The 16,353-nt window shown below is 43.9% G+C and overlaps 1 protein-coding gene across 15 annotated transcripts in view; it reads right to left on the reverse strand.

The window, feature by feature from the left end:
- Positions 1 to 16,353, reverse strand: part of LOC137432762 (protein FAM200C) — a 30,697-nt gene that overhangs the window by 7,408 nt on the left and 6,936 nt on the right. For 4 of the 15 annotated variants that reach the window (XM_078783582.1, XM_078783583.1, XM_078783586.1 and 1 more), the window contains exons 4-12: positions 16,086 to 16,349; positions 11,093 to 12,385; positions 9,064 to 9,225; positions 6,933 to 7,050; positions 2,830 to 2,952; positions 2,413 to 2,441; positions 698 to 736; positions 275 to 294; positions 69 to 95 (exon numbers count right to left, since the gene is read on the reverse strand). Coding sequence is in view for 4 of the 15 variants with exons in the window: in XM_078783588.1 (XP_078639714.1) it covers positions 14,784 to 15,578; positions 15,786 to 15,797 (807 nt within the window). In the remaining 11 variants the exon portion in view is untranslated. Of the gene's footprint in view, positions 1 to 68; positions 96 to 274; positions 295 to 641; positions 737 to 2,412; positions 2,442 to 2,829; positions 2,953 to 6,932; positions 7,071 to 8,777; positions 9,226 to 11,092; positions 12,386 to 13,270; positions 15,579 to 15,785; positions 15,828 to 16,085; positions 16,350 to 16,353 lie in introns of those variants that run through there. The other 11 variants (XM_078783589.1, XM_078783588.1, XR_013624366.1 and 8 more) reach the window with 11 other exon arrangements.

The following is a 16,353-nucleotide window of genomic DNA, read 5'->3' on the forward strand; positions in this document are numbered from 1 at the left end:
TGGTCAGACACTTGGAAATATACAGGAAGCAGAAATTCTCATTTCTGAACAAAGTTGGATGAACTCACCAAAAAAGCAAGTAGGATGAAAACAACCTGCCAAGGCACAACACAAGATCAGCTTTACTTTATGGCAGAAAAAAAAACAAAAAAAAAAACATCAAACCACCATTTTGCCATCAGAGTATAGTGACATCACCAATCAGAGACCTGGTTATAAAATCATCACAGGCAAAAACAAAGGGGGCAGACTCATGTTTGGGAACAAAACTCACCCCCATTGATGCATCAGAGCCTAAAGGGAAACAGAATAAGGCAATCAATAAAAGTGCAATCAAACCTCAAAAAAAAATCAAGATGGATAAGTAAAAAAAAAACAAACAAAAAAAACAATCAGCTCAGACAAATGAAAAGGTAATGAGTTGCAAGCAAAGGTTGAAAATCAAGGTTAGAAATCTCCAGTTATAAAACATTAGAGGTGCATGTTCCCTTTATCCTTCAGACTTGCACGAATAGAAAGTTCATTACACAATAAAACCAGCATCCTGTCAAATCAACATGAAAACATGTGCTCATACAAACTACCTCAAAACACCCAACTAATTTTGCTAAAAACAATTTAACAGTGAACCATAAATCTACCAAATGATAGCAATCTGGCATGTCTGATGAACAAGAAAACTACCAAATGCTCTTACCTTCTTAGATTCCCTCAGCCAACTTTGTCAATGTGAACCCTGAAAGACAAATCAAAAATCTCAGCACATATCAAGCAACATACGAGTTGCGATACAAAATAAATAAACAAAGCCTTGTGCAGTCAGAAAAGTCAATCCTCATCAGAATCAGTGAGAGAGTTCAAGTACTATTCATCACAGCTGCTCAAAGTGTGCCTTTGTTATCCAATTACCTATCCACCTCAAAAACAAGTACATTCCACACCAGAACTATGACTGGCAGGAGGGCCGAAGTATGCACACTCGCCTCGCCCGCAAGCTCGAGTCCTGACAACTTTCAAGTCATCCCGATATTTCACCAGCACGGCAATTCATCAGTGTGCAGCGTCCCTCAGATGGACGTTAACCGGGGTGTCCAGTCTGCCAGCATTAGTTTGTGGATGCTAAAGATCCCATAGTGTGCTTTACAAAGAGTAAGGGAACCATCACTGATACATTGCCCCAAATTCCTGTCCCAACTCTTGATGGGAAGGCAAATGCAAACCACCAGTATAAACCTTGCCAAGACTGCTTCAGCAGCATTAATTTCGTCGGCCAAGAACCTTGGTGTGGTTTTCGCCTGTGACATGACATTTTCCAAGCAAGTACTTCAAACTTGCAAATCAGCAAACTTTCAGCTGCGAAAGATCGCATCCATTCGCCACTTTCTTACTCCTCAAGCTGCTCTAACTCTGGTCTGTGCCCTTGTCCTCAAGGCGAGACTATTGTAATTCTTTGTATGCTGGCTGCCCCCAGTTTCTCTTGGATAAGTTACAAAAGGTTCAAAACTCTGCCGCTCGTCTCGTCTGTAAGGCGAAGAAGTCTGACCATGTTACTCCGCTTCTTGAATCTTTACACTGGCTGCCTGTCTCTGCTCGTGTGCAATACAAAATTTGCACACTATGTTATAAATCATTGTGTGGAGCGGGACCTCACTATCTCTCCGATTTGCTCACTCTCTATGAACCTCAGCGACGGCTTCGTTCAAGCGACGACTATGACCTTAGAGCCGCCGCACACCAGCACCAAGTCATTTGGCGAGAAATCCTTTTCCTTTGCTGCACCTCTGCTCTGGGATGCACCTCTGCTCTGCACCTCTGCTCTGCCTTCCTCTGTTCGACATGTTGACTCTCTTCCTGCCTTTAAAACCTCCCTCAAAACCTATCTGTTTCACAAGTCTTTCAAAGTCTAAGTCCTGTTTTCCCTTTGGTTTGAGGTGGGACAGAGATCGAGAGTATGTCTGTGTACATGTGCGGGGGAGGGAGGGGAGGAGGAGGGAGAGTACACATCTGGGTTTTGAATGGGGAGAGGAATAGGGCAAGAGTGAAGGTGTGTGTGTGTGTCTGTTTGTGTATGCGTTCGCATGATAATGTAAAGCGCCATGAGGGTAGTTTACTCTGCTTGATGGGGCTTTTTTTGACTATTATTATTATAATTAACACCAAGAGTATGGCGTATCAGATCAGAAATAGCAATTCAATGATAGAGGAGGAAATCAGTTAATCAAATTGATGGGGAGAGAAAATCAGCGAGTCTGTTCACGAGATCGGCTTGCGTTGTTAAATTCATTGAATAAACAGAGAACCAGCATGGTTAGATATGCAATCCAGTTTTCACTCTGGGAAAGATTCAACATTCTGAAACATACAAATAATGGGTTCAAAATGTTACAACATGCCAAAGTTAACCAGACTAACCGAAGGTGCTGCAGAAACAAAGGCCCATTCTGCAAAAGGATAAAAACAAAGACATCAATGTGAGCTCATAGTAAAACAATGTTACTTCTTTCATAGTAAAACACCAAGCCGTTTCAGAAATGGCTGTTATCATTGTTAAACTCAATGAGATTCCCATTTCGTGTCATCACCAACAGGCTTTCACAAGGAACAGAACAAACACCTTCACCCCAGTCCCCAACCCACCCAACTTTTGAAAAGCTAATTAAATTCAGAGATGAAGTAAAGTGAAGAAAAGGGGGCAACCATGACACGATGAAATGTTGATGCCTCGTGCAATTATTCCAACATGGCCTCATTTCCCAGGACAAGGGTAGGGGTGCTTCAGGGATGTACCAAGATGGCAGGGATGAACGAATCAAAATGTACACAACGTACGTTCCTCATGTTGCCGTCATGATCGATGAGTTGCTTCCTCGTTTTCAAATGTTGCTCAATCATAAAAATTCTCTCATCTTTATTAATCTTCCACCATCCATAGAAGGATTATCCTTTGCACTCCTGGAACAAAAAAATTGTGTACAATGTGTGGTGACTGTATGCAACTGTAGTGCCAGCCATTAGTTACTCAAATGTAATACATACTGTATATACAAAATTTTCATGACTTTTGATTTACCCTGTGTAGTTAAAGCATTCTCACCAAACCTGTATTAGATGCGTGCCATACTCATTACATGAGGCTGAGAACCAATGGCGGGGGGGGGGGGGGGAAAATTATAGTGCCACAAACTTCAAATAATATCACAAAGCATAGTCGTGTTAACACGTTCAAGCAAGACATGAATATAAAATTACAATTGTTAATAACAGAACAGCACTCGGTAGAGCACATCCATCCATCCACCACGCCAGGCTGAACAGTTTATGGTTTGTATCTCACCGACAGGCTGGATCTGGATTCGGACCTGAACCAAAATCGAATCGGCTTGTTCTCATCACCGAACCAACTCGTCCACCAAGTTTAGTCATAACTTTTAAAAATATCATGTTGTGTATTGCTTTTCACCCGCTCTCAATGGTGAAAAATCACTTAAATAATTATCGTATCCGAATCCATATTCAGATATTCACCAAATCCAATCGAATAGTCATTGTCACACACCCAACTGGTCCACCAAGTTTCGCCCAAATCCGTCCATAACTTTTTGAGATATCATGCTATATATCGGTTTTAGCCTTATCTACCAATGGTGAAGAATCGCTTCATAATTAAATAATGCTCTTATCCAAATCCATATACAGATCTTCACCAAAATCGAATGGAATCATTTTCACCAATCCAACCTCTCCACCAAGTTTTGTCCAAATCAGTCCACAACTTTTTCAGATATCCTGCCATGTATCATTTTTGGCCTGATCTCCCAATGGTGAAGAATCACTTAAAACATTCTACAAGCCAGATCCAGATTGCACCAAAATCTAATCATTTCAGCCTCGTCACATACACAACCGTCCGTCACATTCGGCCAAATTTCGGCCGAATCTGTCCACAACTTTTTGATACATCTTGTTCACAAACAGCAGGGGTGAAAGCAACTTGCATCCACCCTCGGGTTTTTTTTTTTTTTTTGTATACAAGATCGAGGCTCGTGAAAGAGCGAACATTAATCACACAGAAAGACAAACCGACACATAAAACATATAACATCGGGAGCGGTAGACAAGATGGGGAGAGAGGGGGAAGGACACAAAACATTTGAGAGCAGGGACCGAGAGCCATGGAGACATCGAGAGATCTGAGAGAGGGCGAGGGCTTTGGGGGGGGGGGGGGGCATGGGAAGGGGGCGGTGGGAGAGGTATAAAACATATGGACACTGCCAGGACTTCCAGGAAAGAAGTTAGAATTTCAAACAAGGTGGATCTGGGGTGAATTAGCGGGGGTAGAAAAGATCAAGGTTTTGGATGGGGGAAGATAAGAGATGGTGGTGAACAGCTGTTTTAAAGACCTGGAGGGAGGAGTGGGATTGAAGGGAGTGAGGGAGTTTGTTCCAGAGGTGGGAGAAAAGAGGAATGAAAGAGTGAAGGTGAGCAGAGAGCCGAGATTTCGGCAGTTTAACCATCAGAGGGTTGCTGGCAGATCTTGTGCGACCTGCAGGAATATTTGGGGGACAGAGCACAGAGAGAGCTGGGGGTGCAAGGCCGGAGAGGAGTCGGTAGAAGACAGAAAGACCACCTACCTGCCTTCGGTGAGTGAGTGAAAGGCCCTCAGATAGCTTCATCGCAGGAGATTCCAATAATTCTGAAAGCTTTGGTTTCAACAGCGTGAAGCCGAGCTAGGTGTGAGGCAGTAGCACCGGCCCATAGGGGAGAACAGTATTCCATTGAGCTGCGGATGAAAGCCTTGTATGTGGTGAGGAGCTCAGGTGTGCCGAGGAAGGACTTCGCACGACGGAGGATGCCCAGTCGGCGACTGGCTTTGGAGGCCAGCTTGGAAATGTGGTTTTCCCAAGAAAGATCATGGCAGATAGTGAGACCCAAAAGCTTGAGCGACAGAACTTCTTGGAGAGGATTGTTGAGAAAGTAGATGGGAGGGTTGTCCAGTCGATCTTTTCGGAGAGACATAGTAAGAGTGTGAGATTTGTCAGGATTGAAAGACATGTTCCACTTGTTTGACCAGTCTGATTTTGTCCAAGTCTTCAGAGAGAGGAGGCTGCAGCCTGCCGATCTGAGGGAAGAGGAATGGAGTGGCAGAGAGTGGAGTCAGTCATCAGCAAAGAGATAGAGAGGATTTTCAAGAGAGTCAGAGAGATCATTGATGAAGACCAGAAAAAGCACAGGGCCCAGAACACTGCCTTGGGGAACTCCAGCCTGAACAGGAAGAGATGAGAGAAACCTATTCAGGGCCACACGTTGACGACGACTAGAGAGGAAGTCCGCCAGCCATGCGTGGAGATTTCCATGGATACCAAAGGAGGAGAGTTTGGTGAGCAGAGCGGGGTGCCAGACCGTGTCGAAGGCACGTGATATGCCGAGGGAGACAGCTCTAATTTCCTGTTTGGCACTGAGGACCTCCATCCATTGTTGAGACAGCAGAAGCAGCATGTCCAGAGTAGAGTGACCTGGTCTGAAACCAAATTGATGATCAGAGATCAAGCCATTGGAGAAGAGGAAAGATTTCATATCCAAAGCAATGATGGATTCCATGACTTTGCTGATAATTGGGAGAAGGCTGATTGGTCTGTAGTTGCTAGGATCTGTTTTTGCACCTTTTTTGTGCAAAGCGGTGATGTTGGCTGATTTCCAAGCAGATGGCAGTTGACCTTGAGCAAAAGAGAGGGTGAAGAGAACAGAGAGGGTGAGATAGAGCAGCAGAGCAGGATTTTAGGACCCGTGGGCTGATGCCGTCGGGTCCAGTTGCAGAATCAGAGTCGAGGGTTGACAAACTTTTCCACCTTGTCAGGAGGAAAGGACACGGAGTCCAGGAGCAGCAGGGTACGACTGGGTATGGTGGGTACAGAGAGGGATGGGTTTGAGACACAAGATTTAGAGGCAAACACAGAGTTGAGGCATTCAGCTTTTTCACGTGCGGAGTCAGCTGTGTAGCCGTTTGAGGTAAGAGAGGGGATGGAGGGGGAACAAATACTAGAAACGGATTTGACCAGACGCCACCAGGATTTTGAAGAGGGAGACAGATAAGAGAGTTCGGTCTTGAGAACGGAGAGATATTGTTTCCTGGCTCTCCTGAGGGTGGACACACACTTGTTTCGGGCTTTGTGAAAGGAAATGAGATTTCCTTCCGTTGGATTTGCTTTCCAGGAGACGAAGGCAAGTTGTTTCTGGGCAACAGCCTCACCACAAGATTCCGTGTACCATGGACGGGAGGAAGGGTATGACAACCGAAGACGAGATGGGATAAATCTGTGCATGAGAGAGCAATTTACTTTGGAAGAATTCCCAGGATGAGTTGATGTCAGAGGTGGTAGAGATGGGAGACCAGTCCAGATGATTGATGGCTGCTTGAAGACCGTGCCAGTTGGCCTGAGTGAAATGCCAGACTCGTCAACGCTGAGCAGGCTCTCTAAGAATGGTCAGAGAGATGTCCACTTTAACAAGGACATGATCAGATGATCCGATTGGAGCAGAAGAAGAGCAGCAGACATTTTCAGGGAAGTTAGTCATAACCAAGTCCAGAAGAGGTAGTCCGGTGACAGAGGTAATTGCTGAAAAATGCCACATGCGAGGGAAAAGGGAAAAGTGAGGGGGCTGGGGGAAGAGGAGCAGAATGCATATATGGAATACAAAACCATCAACCCCAGCATATAATCAAGATCAACCATTATTGCACCTAACCCCATCCCAATATAATAAATTTGTCGTAAAGCATCTACACTTCCCACAACGCAATCTTGTGCTTGTCCCCTACACTGAATGCTGGCATTTGTGCAGTCCAGAACAGCTGAACCCATGTGACATGATGTGCTTCCACCCAAGGCTTTCATGTTGTGATGTACCACCAAATTCTTAATCAGAATATTTACCAGAGCTGACATGACTTGACATCACTTTCATATCCAGCAGTTTCCATTGGCGGCTGTTCTGCGATATCTGCCAGTGCCGTTCGTTTTTGTAGTCCAGGAGCCAGTTTTCAAGGGAGGCCTAGAAAATGAGTTTCGTGCAACACCCACTAAACAATTGGTTTGTCATTTCAGGGTGCTTGGGATACAGCTGTAGAACAAATTCAGCCCTGATGTACAGTTAAATTGTGGCAGCAACAATAAATGGCAGCCACTTTTCTATTAAGAGGGTGGCGTAAAGCTCGAAATTGACGATTGTTTTTGGTATTTTTGTTTTTTCAGCTCTTCCAATGGGGATTCTTCAACATTATAATTAAAAGGGTAGTGGGAAGTATGAGGGGATTTTCGTTATGCTGTTCAAGTATGATTAAAAAAAATAATTATTATACCTTGTATTATACCCAAAACACAGAAAATCGCTGAAATATGTAGTTTTTGCTTTTCGACTAATTATGCAATATCATCTTTATGTTGTTCAAATGCGCTTATGGTTGTAATACGATATATCTTTATGATCTTTTCAAGAAACAAAATTGGACAATTCTTAATCCTTAAGTAAAGTCAGAAAAATAGATTTCATTTCCCCTTAAATCATCAACCCCACTCCTGTTATGACCAAAGGTCCACAAGTAATCTCAGCAAAAATATCTCACCAGGTCAAATCTGGCTGCGTATCATAACCAGTCATTCACTGAACATTACAATGTTAACAAAAAACTGTTATTTGTTGTATTATTAAAATAAACACATTTTACAACTGAATCATCCTCTAAGTGGTATAAAATCACGAAAATGTCATCATTAATCTTCCTAGTCATCTTCTGAGTCGCTTGTGGTAGGTTCTTTGTTTGGGTTTTTGCATTGTTCACCTCCCATGCAAGTGCAGGCTTCTGTGCATGGCATGTTATTGTTCTTGCAGGCATATACGTGGCTGCGTTGACATGCAGGCGCATACGTTGACATGGCGAGACTTACATGCTTGGGTGTTTTTACTCTGCCATGTAAAGCGCTGTGTACAATATCTTGGCGAAGCATTATAACATGACGTTCATCTGCTGCATTAGGGTTATCCTCAGTGTATGGGGGTGGAGCTGATTCCTTGCAGATGACAGCACAGGAAGTTATATAGACTTTCTGGTAGCATGTCCTTGGACCTCCTCAGATTTAGATCATGAAGACTCAATGGGCAAATTTGGATGCCTGCACAGTCCTTCAAATCGGTCCTGATGATCTGAGCAGCATGGTAAATGGTGCTCATCGGCCCAGCGTCTGCATTGTCATTGGTAACGTATGCTGTATCAGTAGTTGGTTTGTCTCTTTTAAATGAGCGGCGTTGATAACTTCACATAGTGAGATCTTTCTGGAGTATACCAACTGGGATTTGCTTCGATCCTGCTGTTGATGAAAAACCACACTGTCCTTGAAGTGATTCTGGAGCCTTAGCTTGAGTCTCTGGCTGGTATAGCTATCTGCTGTTTTAACATCCATACCTGTCAGAATGGTCTTGTACTTTGCAAGAAGGCTGGTGAGCTCATACGCCTTTCCTCGCTGGATGCCTACTTCAACCGAGGACATGAGCTGAGTAAAGGCATCTGAATAGACATCTTCTGTGCGCTTCTCTTCCTTGTATGCATGGTACTTGAGGTTCGCTTTGCTTGTATACTGAGCTTTACGTGGGTTGTGGTATTTAGCCCCAGCAGCTATCAGGTCAATGCCACCAATCTTAGTAAGCATGTCGTCGTCTCCCTTTACATATGCCGATTGCTGTATTGCGGTAGACGCATGAAACGTTGTAATATTGTACACTACCTTGCTCTTTCCATGGTACTTGCGTGGACAGAAGTCACAACGACCAGTCCACAGCAGGTGCTGAACTTCTCAGCCGGGTTGTACTTTCGTCAACGTCCTTCAAACAGCAATCCTCTGCTGGCTTTCCATGGACATACTTAAGATTGTGTGAGCTTGTGTACGACTGGTAACATGCACGATGCCAAACAGTTTCCATAGTGTGCAACGTTTCAATAGAAGTCTCGAGACGGTAGGTTTCATCACATCTGTATTTTGCAGCTGAGAAACTTTGCAATTCCTTCCTCACCTGCTTTCCTTAAATCTGAAGCCGTGCTTGTTTGGCAGATGATGCATTTTTTCCAATCGATTCGTTTCATGCGTTTTTGTGGTAGAAGTGGGAAAGATTCCTCTGCACTACTCTCGCTCGCCATGCTTAGGTTGTTATGTTCCTTGCTTCTTACTCAGACAACTGCAAAATACAAAGTGCAGTTTCATGTTACAACAATAATATGATATTTCATCACATCAATACTATTTCAATGCATAGGCAACTGTGTAAAATGTTTCGATAGCAAAATATTTGGAAATTTACGGAATTCCTCGAATTAAGCGATATTTTTTGCATAATTATATGAACAGCTATTTAAAAAAAAAAACCAAAAAAAAACCACCTTTAGAGGCCATTTTCCACACAGAGCGGGGGTTGGTCTTTTTTGGGCACCGTGGTCCCCTTTTTTGAGCAGTTTTACGGCCGGATGCCCTTCCTGCCGCCAATTATATGAACAGCTATGACATGCGAAATATAAAACTATTTTATTATATACACATATAGATGTCTCATACTCATGAATGAAACTTTCCCAACAAAATTGGATGTATCTTGCCTGGAGAGGCTAAGAAAAAAAATAAATGAATAAATGAAATCCATCAAAATCTCAGATTTATGCCTCGGACACCACCCCCCTCATAGAAAAGTGGCTGCCATTTATTGTTGCTGCCACAATTCAACTGTACATCAGGGCTGGATTTGTTCTTTAGATGTTCCCCAATCACCTGGAAGTGACAAACCAACTGTGTAGTGGGTGCTGCACGAAACCATTTTGAGATTCTGGCTCCTGGACTATTGGACTCTTCCTTCACATGCATGTCATTCAGCACACCACTTCTTGGTATCTAGTTTTTTTTTTTTTTCTTCCTTAACACCTGCAATTGATCCAATCCTCAAATCCTGCTGCAGTAAACTGCTTTCTTCGTCATTCTTGTTCACTTGAAATGAATTGGCAAGACCGATATTTAACTTGTCTGTCTGGTTACTTGTATTAAAACGTTTCATCAGATTGACATGTTTTTTCATGGAGCTCTTTAATGTTCTTGACAATGCCAGAGTAACCTGAGCCAGAGTAAAAGACCAGAGAGGCAACTCCACTGGACCATGATTACCAGGGCCAACATCCTGGAAATTGGGTAACTAACCATTCTCAATTTTTTGCAGCATAGTGGTCGGGAGCTCCTTGTTGGAAGAAAGCAGGGAAAAATCACCTCCCTCATTCAACAAAGTGTACGATATGATGGAGCAATGCTGGGTCATACTCAGGTGCCAAAATAAATCTGAAGGACATCCTAACATGAGGGGTGTCTATATTAAGTTTTTTTATGGGGAATTCAAATACGAGTTTATTTTTTGGATAGGATAACTCTAACCGACATCAATTTGTATATCTAAATTGCCAATTTTACCCTTTCGAACCCCTTTATAAGATATTAAAAGATATAATAGTCAGGTTCACTATGTAATTTCGTTGGAATTTTTGGAAAACTATATATTTTTGGAAACTATATTGTATAGTCAGTCAGAAAACCAATGTTGCTATTTGCACAGACTCCTGTATGGCGGCCATCTTGGATTTTCAAAATTGCCGCCGTATAACTAATTTTTCTCAATATCTCAGCTTCTAAATAACATAGAGCTTTGATTCTAACGGCTAAACATACATTTTCAAGGGCCCCGAATCCAATGGTAACAAGTTCGATAAGCTAGACATGACCATAGAGCTCCTATGTGGCGGCCATCTTGGATTCGTCAAACTGGCCGCCGTAAAATTGATGTTTCTCAGGATCTCATCTTCTAAATATGACGGAGCTTTGATTTTTCTAAATCCCCAAAACAATACAACAATTCAACATAGATTTTCAACTTTCAAAAAAGATTTTCAATTTTCAAATTCAACAATTCAAACAATCCAAAAACAATCCAACAAATCCCAAAAGCAATCCAAAAACAATCTTGAATGGGGTGGCCTGAATGTTGCGGATTCGCTGCTTGGTTTGTACTTCACCTGTCTGTTGGATTTGAATCCATACATGATGTTCCGACTCAGTGAGTGTTGATCTGTCAACAACACTGGTCCTCTTCTCAGTTTCCAGCTTGTCGACAGGCCCTACCATTACCCAGCGGATCATGGTGTATAGTTCAGCCGGAACATCGTTGATATCGCTGGACACCTGTATGGTATTTGCTTCCTGGTCCTTCTTAATGAATTCTGCGATGCTCTTCTGTATCACTTGTGCTGCTTTGTAGATTGTCTTCATGTTGTTCTCGTCATCGCCATCACTTGTGATTGCAGAATGAACCATGCTTTCCTCAGATGCATCTGGACAGTAGAGGATGGCCGATTTTCTTCGGTCTTTTTGGAGAACAGATGTCAGTCACGCTTGGCAACTCTGACGATTCTTTCTTTCAGCCACTTTCTATTGAATGTAGGTACATGCTTTTCCAAGTGTTCTGCGCCAATCATATTGACATAAGTGGTTTCAATGTCATCTATGGAGATAAGCTTGGTTTTGTGTTTTGACATCTATCAGGTTGATCATCTCAATCAGACTTGCCCGTTGCAGCAATAGTTCTTTGTCTGCGCTGCTTCTGTTTGCGCTAGGTCTGTCTCGTACTACATGGAACACATGTCTTCTCCAACAAGATTTGTGGTACCGAAGGTCAATTGCGTGTGCATCACCTGGTGAGATACATGTGCTGAATCGTGTTTTCAATAATGCATCTTGGGACTTCTCTACAGCCTCTCTAAGCTGTTGACCAGCATTTTCAGTCCTAACCTGGTAGAGTAGTTGGCCATCATCTTTTTGGCAGAAGAAATACTGCTCTTTATCCAGTGGCACTGTACACGAGCGTGTGAACGGGGATGTTGCATCAGATGTTGATGAGCCTGGCTCGTCCATTTCTGTGCTTCCTCTCTTCTGTCCGCGTTTTTTTGCAGTATAGTGTCCAGTTGTTACTGCATGCGCATGGCGGTCTCTGGCACGTTGTATCTCGCTCTTGTTAGTTGCACTGGAGTAACAAGTGCGATGCCAAACTGCCTTCTCTGAAGAGAGTGTTTCTTTTGTGCTGTTTTGGAGTTGTTTATGGACTTGAACGTAGATGCCATCATGCAAACTGGCCCTTTCTTCTATTGTCTTCAATAAATGTTGGTAGGAATCTATTCTGGGGTTTAACACCAAGGATCCTTTCTTGACATCAGCCTTGCATAAAACGCACTGCTTACAGTTCGTGGACTCCTGGGCTTGCCCCGCCCCTTCACCATCTTGTTGCATTTCACTCATAATGTGACATGTAGAACCTGCAAAGACAGCAAAGCAAAGGGAACCGTCACCGATATATACAACCACCACCACAGACATTGATGTATAATAGGCTACAAATACACCACCACCATCACCACAATATCAGGTATATTGCTCAGTATATAAATAATACAAAAACACATGCTGTAAACTAATTATTTTCCTCAGCTGTACCCTGGGGATCAAACTTATTACTTTAGTAGCTTGTCCACCCGTAAACAGATTTTAAGTTCTCATGAACATTAGGAGTATCTGTGTGTTATTTGGCAGTATGCCACAAAGGGCAAAACACTCGCAGTAGAATAGTATTTCTCATTAGTCAACACAGTCAGGTTCAGCATGTCCAGATTTTAGATTTCGTTGGATTGTTTTTGGGATTTAGAAAAATCAAAGCTCTGTCTTATTTAGAAGATGAGATCCTGAGAAACATCAATTTTACGGCGGCCAGTTTGAAAAATCCAACATGGCCGCCACATAGGAGCTCTATGGTCATGTCTAGCTTATCGAACTTGTTACCATTGGATTCGGGGCCCTTGAAAATGTATGTTTAGCCGTTAGAATCAAAGCTCCATGTTATTTAGAAGCTGAGATATTGAGAAAAATTAGTTCTACGGCGGCAATTTTGAAAATCCAAGATGGCCGCCATACAGGAGTCTGTGCAAATAGCAACATTGGTTTTCTGACTGACTATACAATATAGTTTCCAAAAATATATAGTTTTCCAAATCCCCCAAAAAATCCAACGAAACTTTAAATCTGGACATACTGAACCTGACTAAGGGAAGTCATTCATCTTGACAGCCAAATCAAATGAACATATTTATTAACAGGTGAACTGCATGTATATCACTGGTTACAATGACAAAGATCAATCTCCTTACTTCTTGAACTTTACCAGGTTGCACAAGTCCTGCTTTGACTCATTCTTGGACATCAGCTTCCTGCTGGTCTCCTGAGCGCTGATGCTTCCATCCCTCTTTTCCTCTGAGAAGTACTTAGCAGAAGCCTCAGTCACCATTTTAACAACCCTCTCAATGCTTTGTGTGTGGCAAGGCCAGTTGAGCACCTCCATGGGGGTGTTGATGAAGTTCTTCACCTCCGAGGTGCTTAGGGAGCAGGTGAGAGGTGGTTCTGACACCTTCTGACCAGCTGATCAAGTTACCAATGCTGGAAGCATCACAGTTGATGTCAGGTGTCTTTCTGGTCCTGACAGAGGAGTCCCCCAGCTGAGTGTCTGGGTCCCCCTCTCCCCTGATGGCCAGGATTCTCTCCACCCCCTCAGTCCTCTCCTTCTGATCCTCAGAGCACAGCAGTGTTTGGAGGATGGCTTCACTGTGGGCATACCAAGCAGATCTTCAGTCGGCATCACAAGGTCCAGCACCTCCTTCCTCTGGGACTTGATAGTCCAGCTGAAACAAGATGTGCCTAGGCCCTTCGATCCATGAGTGCTTGACTTTCACGTTGAACCAACATGGATAATACACTCCAATGATGAATTCCACAATGAATTGCAGATTCTTCCGGTTCTTTCCTTTCAGTCCATGCTTTGACACTTTGACACCCCTCATGTCGGGGCCAACGTCAAGGCGTGCCTGTAGCTTTGTTTTCATGACGACCAACGCGGAGAACCCGGCTTTGCAGAGGTAGGTCGTGACGAAAGGCAGTGTCATTCGGAGCGCTTTCGCCGCTAGATTGGGGAAGGCCTCGTAGTTGCTTGCCCAAAACTCCGAGGGACTGGCGACGGTGGAGAACTGCATCTTCAGGCGGCCAGAGGCCTTCAGCTCGATGAAATAATCCTTGAGCTCGTTGTCGTCGTCAATCTCGTCAATTAGAATCGTGAAAGGATCCTGTATCCACGGATCGACCGACAGATTCGGAAAGTATCCATCAAAACTGTCAGAGACTTCAGATGACCCTTGATGTCGACGACAAGCGTGGAGCAGAAATCATTGAGCGTCGTCATCCGCTAGGATTTTAGCGAGCTCCGGGAAGTTGACGAATGACCGCTTCTCCACGCGGTTGCTCCAAAGCCGCAGCTTTTCTCAAAGCGAGTTGATCCGTTCCACTGCTTCGACGATCGTGAGGCTGCTCCCTTGAAGTGATATGTTGAGAGCGTTAAGGTGCCCGAAAATGTCACTGATGTACGCAAGCCTCGCGACGAAGACCGTCACCGAAGTAGTCCCCCAAGTCGTTGCCTTTCTCACGCAGGAAAATTTCAATCTCCTGACGCAGCTGCAGGACGCGGTTCAGAATTTGGCCCCGGGATAGCCAACGCACCTCGGTGTAGTACAGAAGATGTGTATGCAGCACCGATGTCTTCACAGAAGACCTGGAAGAGGCGGTGGTTGAGAGCCCGAGCACAGACGAAGTTCACTGCTGTGCCAACGATAGCCATTACATCACCGAGCTCCTTGGGGAGCGTCTTGGTCGCAAGGGTGTGGCGATGGAGCACACTGTCACGATGACGTCGGGGCACTTGTCTTTCACCAGCACAACGAACCCGGATCGCTTTCCCATCATCGCCGGGGCCCCATCCGTACACAACGATCCGAGCTTCGTCCACTCGATGCCGTTTTCTTCCATGAAATGGTTCACGATATTCATAATGTCCACCGATTTGGTTGTTTTGAGAGAACAGAACAGGAACTCTTCCTTCACAGCAAATCCCACCAAGTAGCGTGCAAACACCAGCAATTGACTGCATCTCGCTACGTCGGTGGATTCGTCGAGTTGCAAGCTGAAATGGCAGCGCGATTCCTGGAGTTCTTGTGTGACCTGAGCCACAATATCCTTTGACATGTCTTCAATTCTGTGCTTGATGGTGTTGTTGCACAGGGGAACACTCTTGAGTTTCTTGGCCTCCTCGGGTCCGCAAACCAAGTTCGCCATCACCACGGCGCAGGGCTTTACCAGCGTTTCGCCAATCGTATGAGCCTTTTTGTCTTTTGCAATGAGGAGCGCTACTTCGTAGGAGGCTTCAAGGATAGGCTTCGTTGACGGTTGGAACCCGTGCTGAGTCAAGCTACCCTTCGCCATGAAGCGAGCTTTCTTGCTTCGGAACACGTCTTCAGAGTCGTTCTGATGAGTCAGATGGGTGCTGGCGAGGTGGGCTTTTAGCTTCGATGGCTTCATCGATGCCTCCGCCAGAACTTTGTAACACAGAACGCATTGCGGACGTTCAGTCCCATCCTACAGACATATTAAGGTATGACACAGGTATTACAGAAAACCGTCAAAATATTCACTTCACAGGTCACTATTTTCCTTCACATGCAACTCAGGCTAGCAATAGGTAAGTACACAAATCAATTAACAAATATAATATAAAACAAGGGAATTTACATCCAAAATTATTATCTATTTGTTCCTCAGGTTCCTAATCAAAAACGTAATTACTGGCAATGCCATAAGAGAAGAGAAGACGGATGGATAAGGATTGCCAACCTCGTCAACATCGAGCTTTCAGCAACAAGATGGCTACAACTGCCATCCCAACAGGAAGTTACCAAAATAAAAGCCCTAACTTCAAAACGTCTTTTTTTCCAGAAGAATAGCAAAATAATCAAAATTTTAATAATAATCAACTGCAAATTGATGTAGGTTAGGGTTATCAGAATTTTTTAAAACCTCAGATTTGTGTTCTACACACCAAAATACGTAATATGAACACCCCTCTCGATATATTTACAACAATACCTGTTCTTGGTGCTCACATGGCTCTCTTTCACCTCTTGAATCATGATTCCCCCGGCGCTGTTTACAACATTTGAGCCATGAACGTTGGTGGCGATTCTGTTCAGGTCATCCCACTCGCTGTGAAAAACAGTGTTTCCCTCGCCGGTGATGATTTGAGGGGTCAGGTGGGTGGAAATCTCATCAAAAGCCTTGGCCATTGCTGTCTCAAGTTCCATACTGAAGTTATATGTCTGAGTGTCCTAGTCGTGAAAGGATGGTTGTGAGCTGC

The sequence above is a fragment of the Myxine glutinosa genome, chromosome 8, assembly GCF_964187855.1.
Source record: "Myxine glutinosa chromosome 8, kmMyxGlut1.1, whole genome shotgun sequence".
Classification (NCBI taxonomy): domain Eukaryota; kingdom Metazoa; phylum Chordata; class Myxini; order Myxiniformes; family Myxinidae; genus Myxine; species Myxine glutinosa.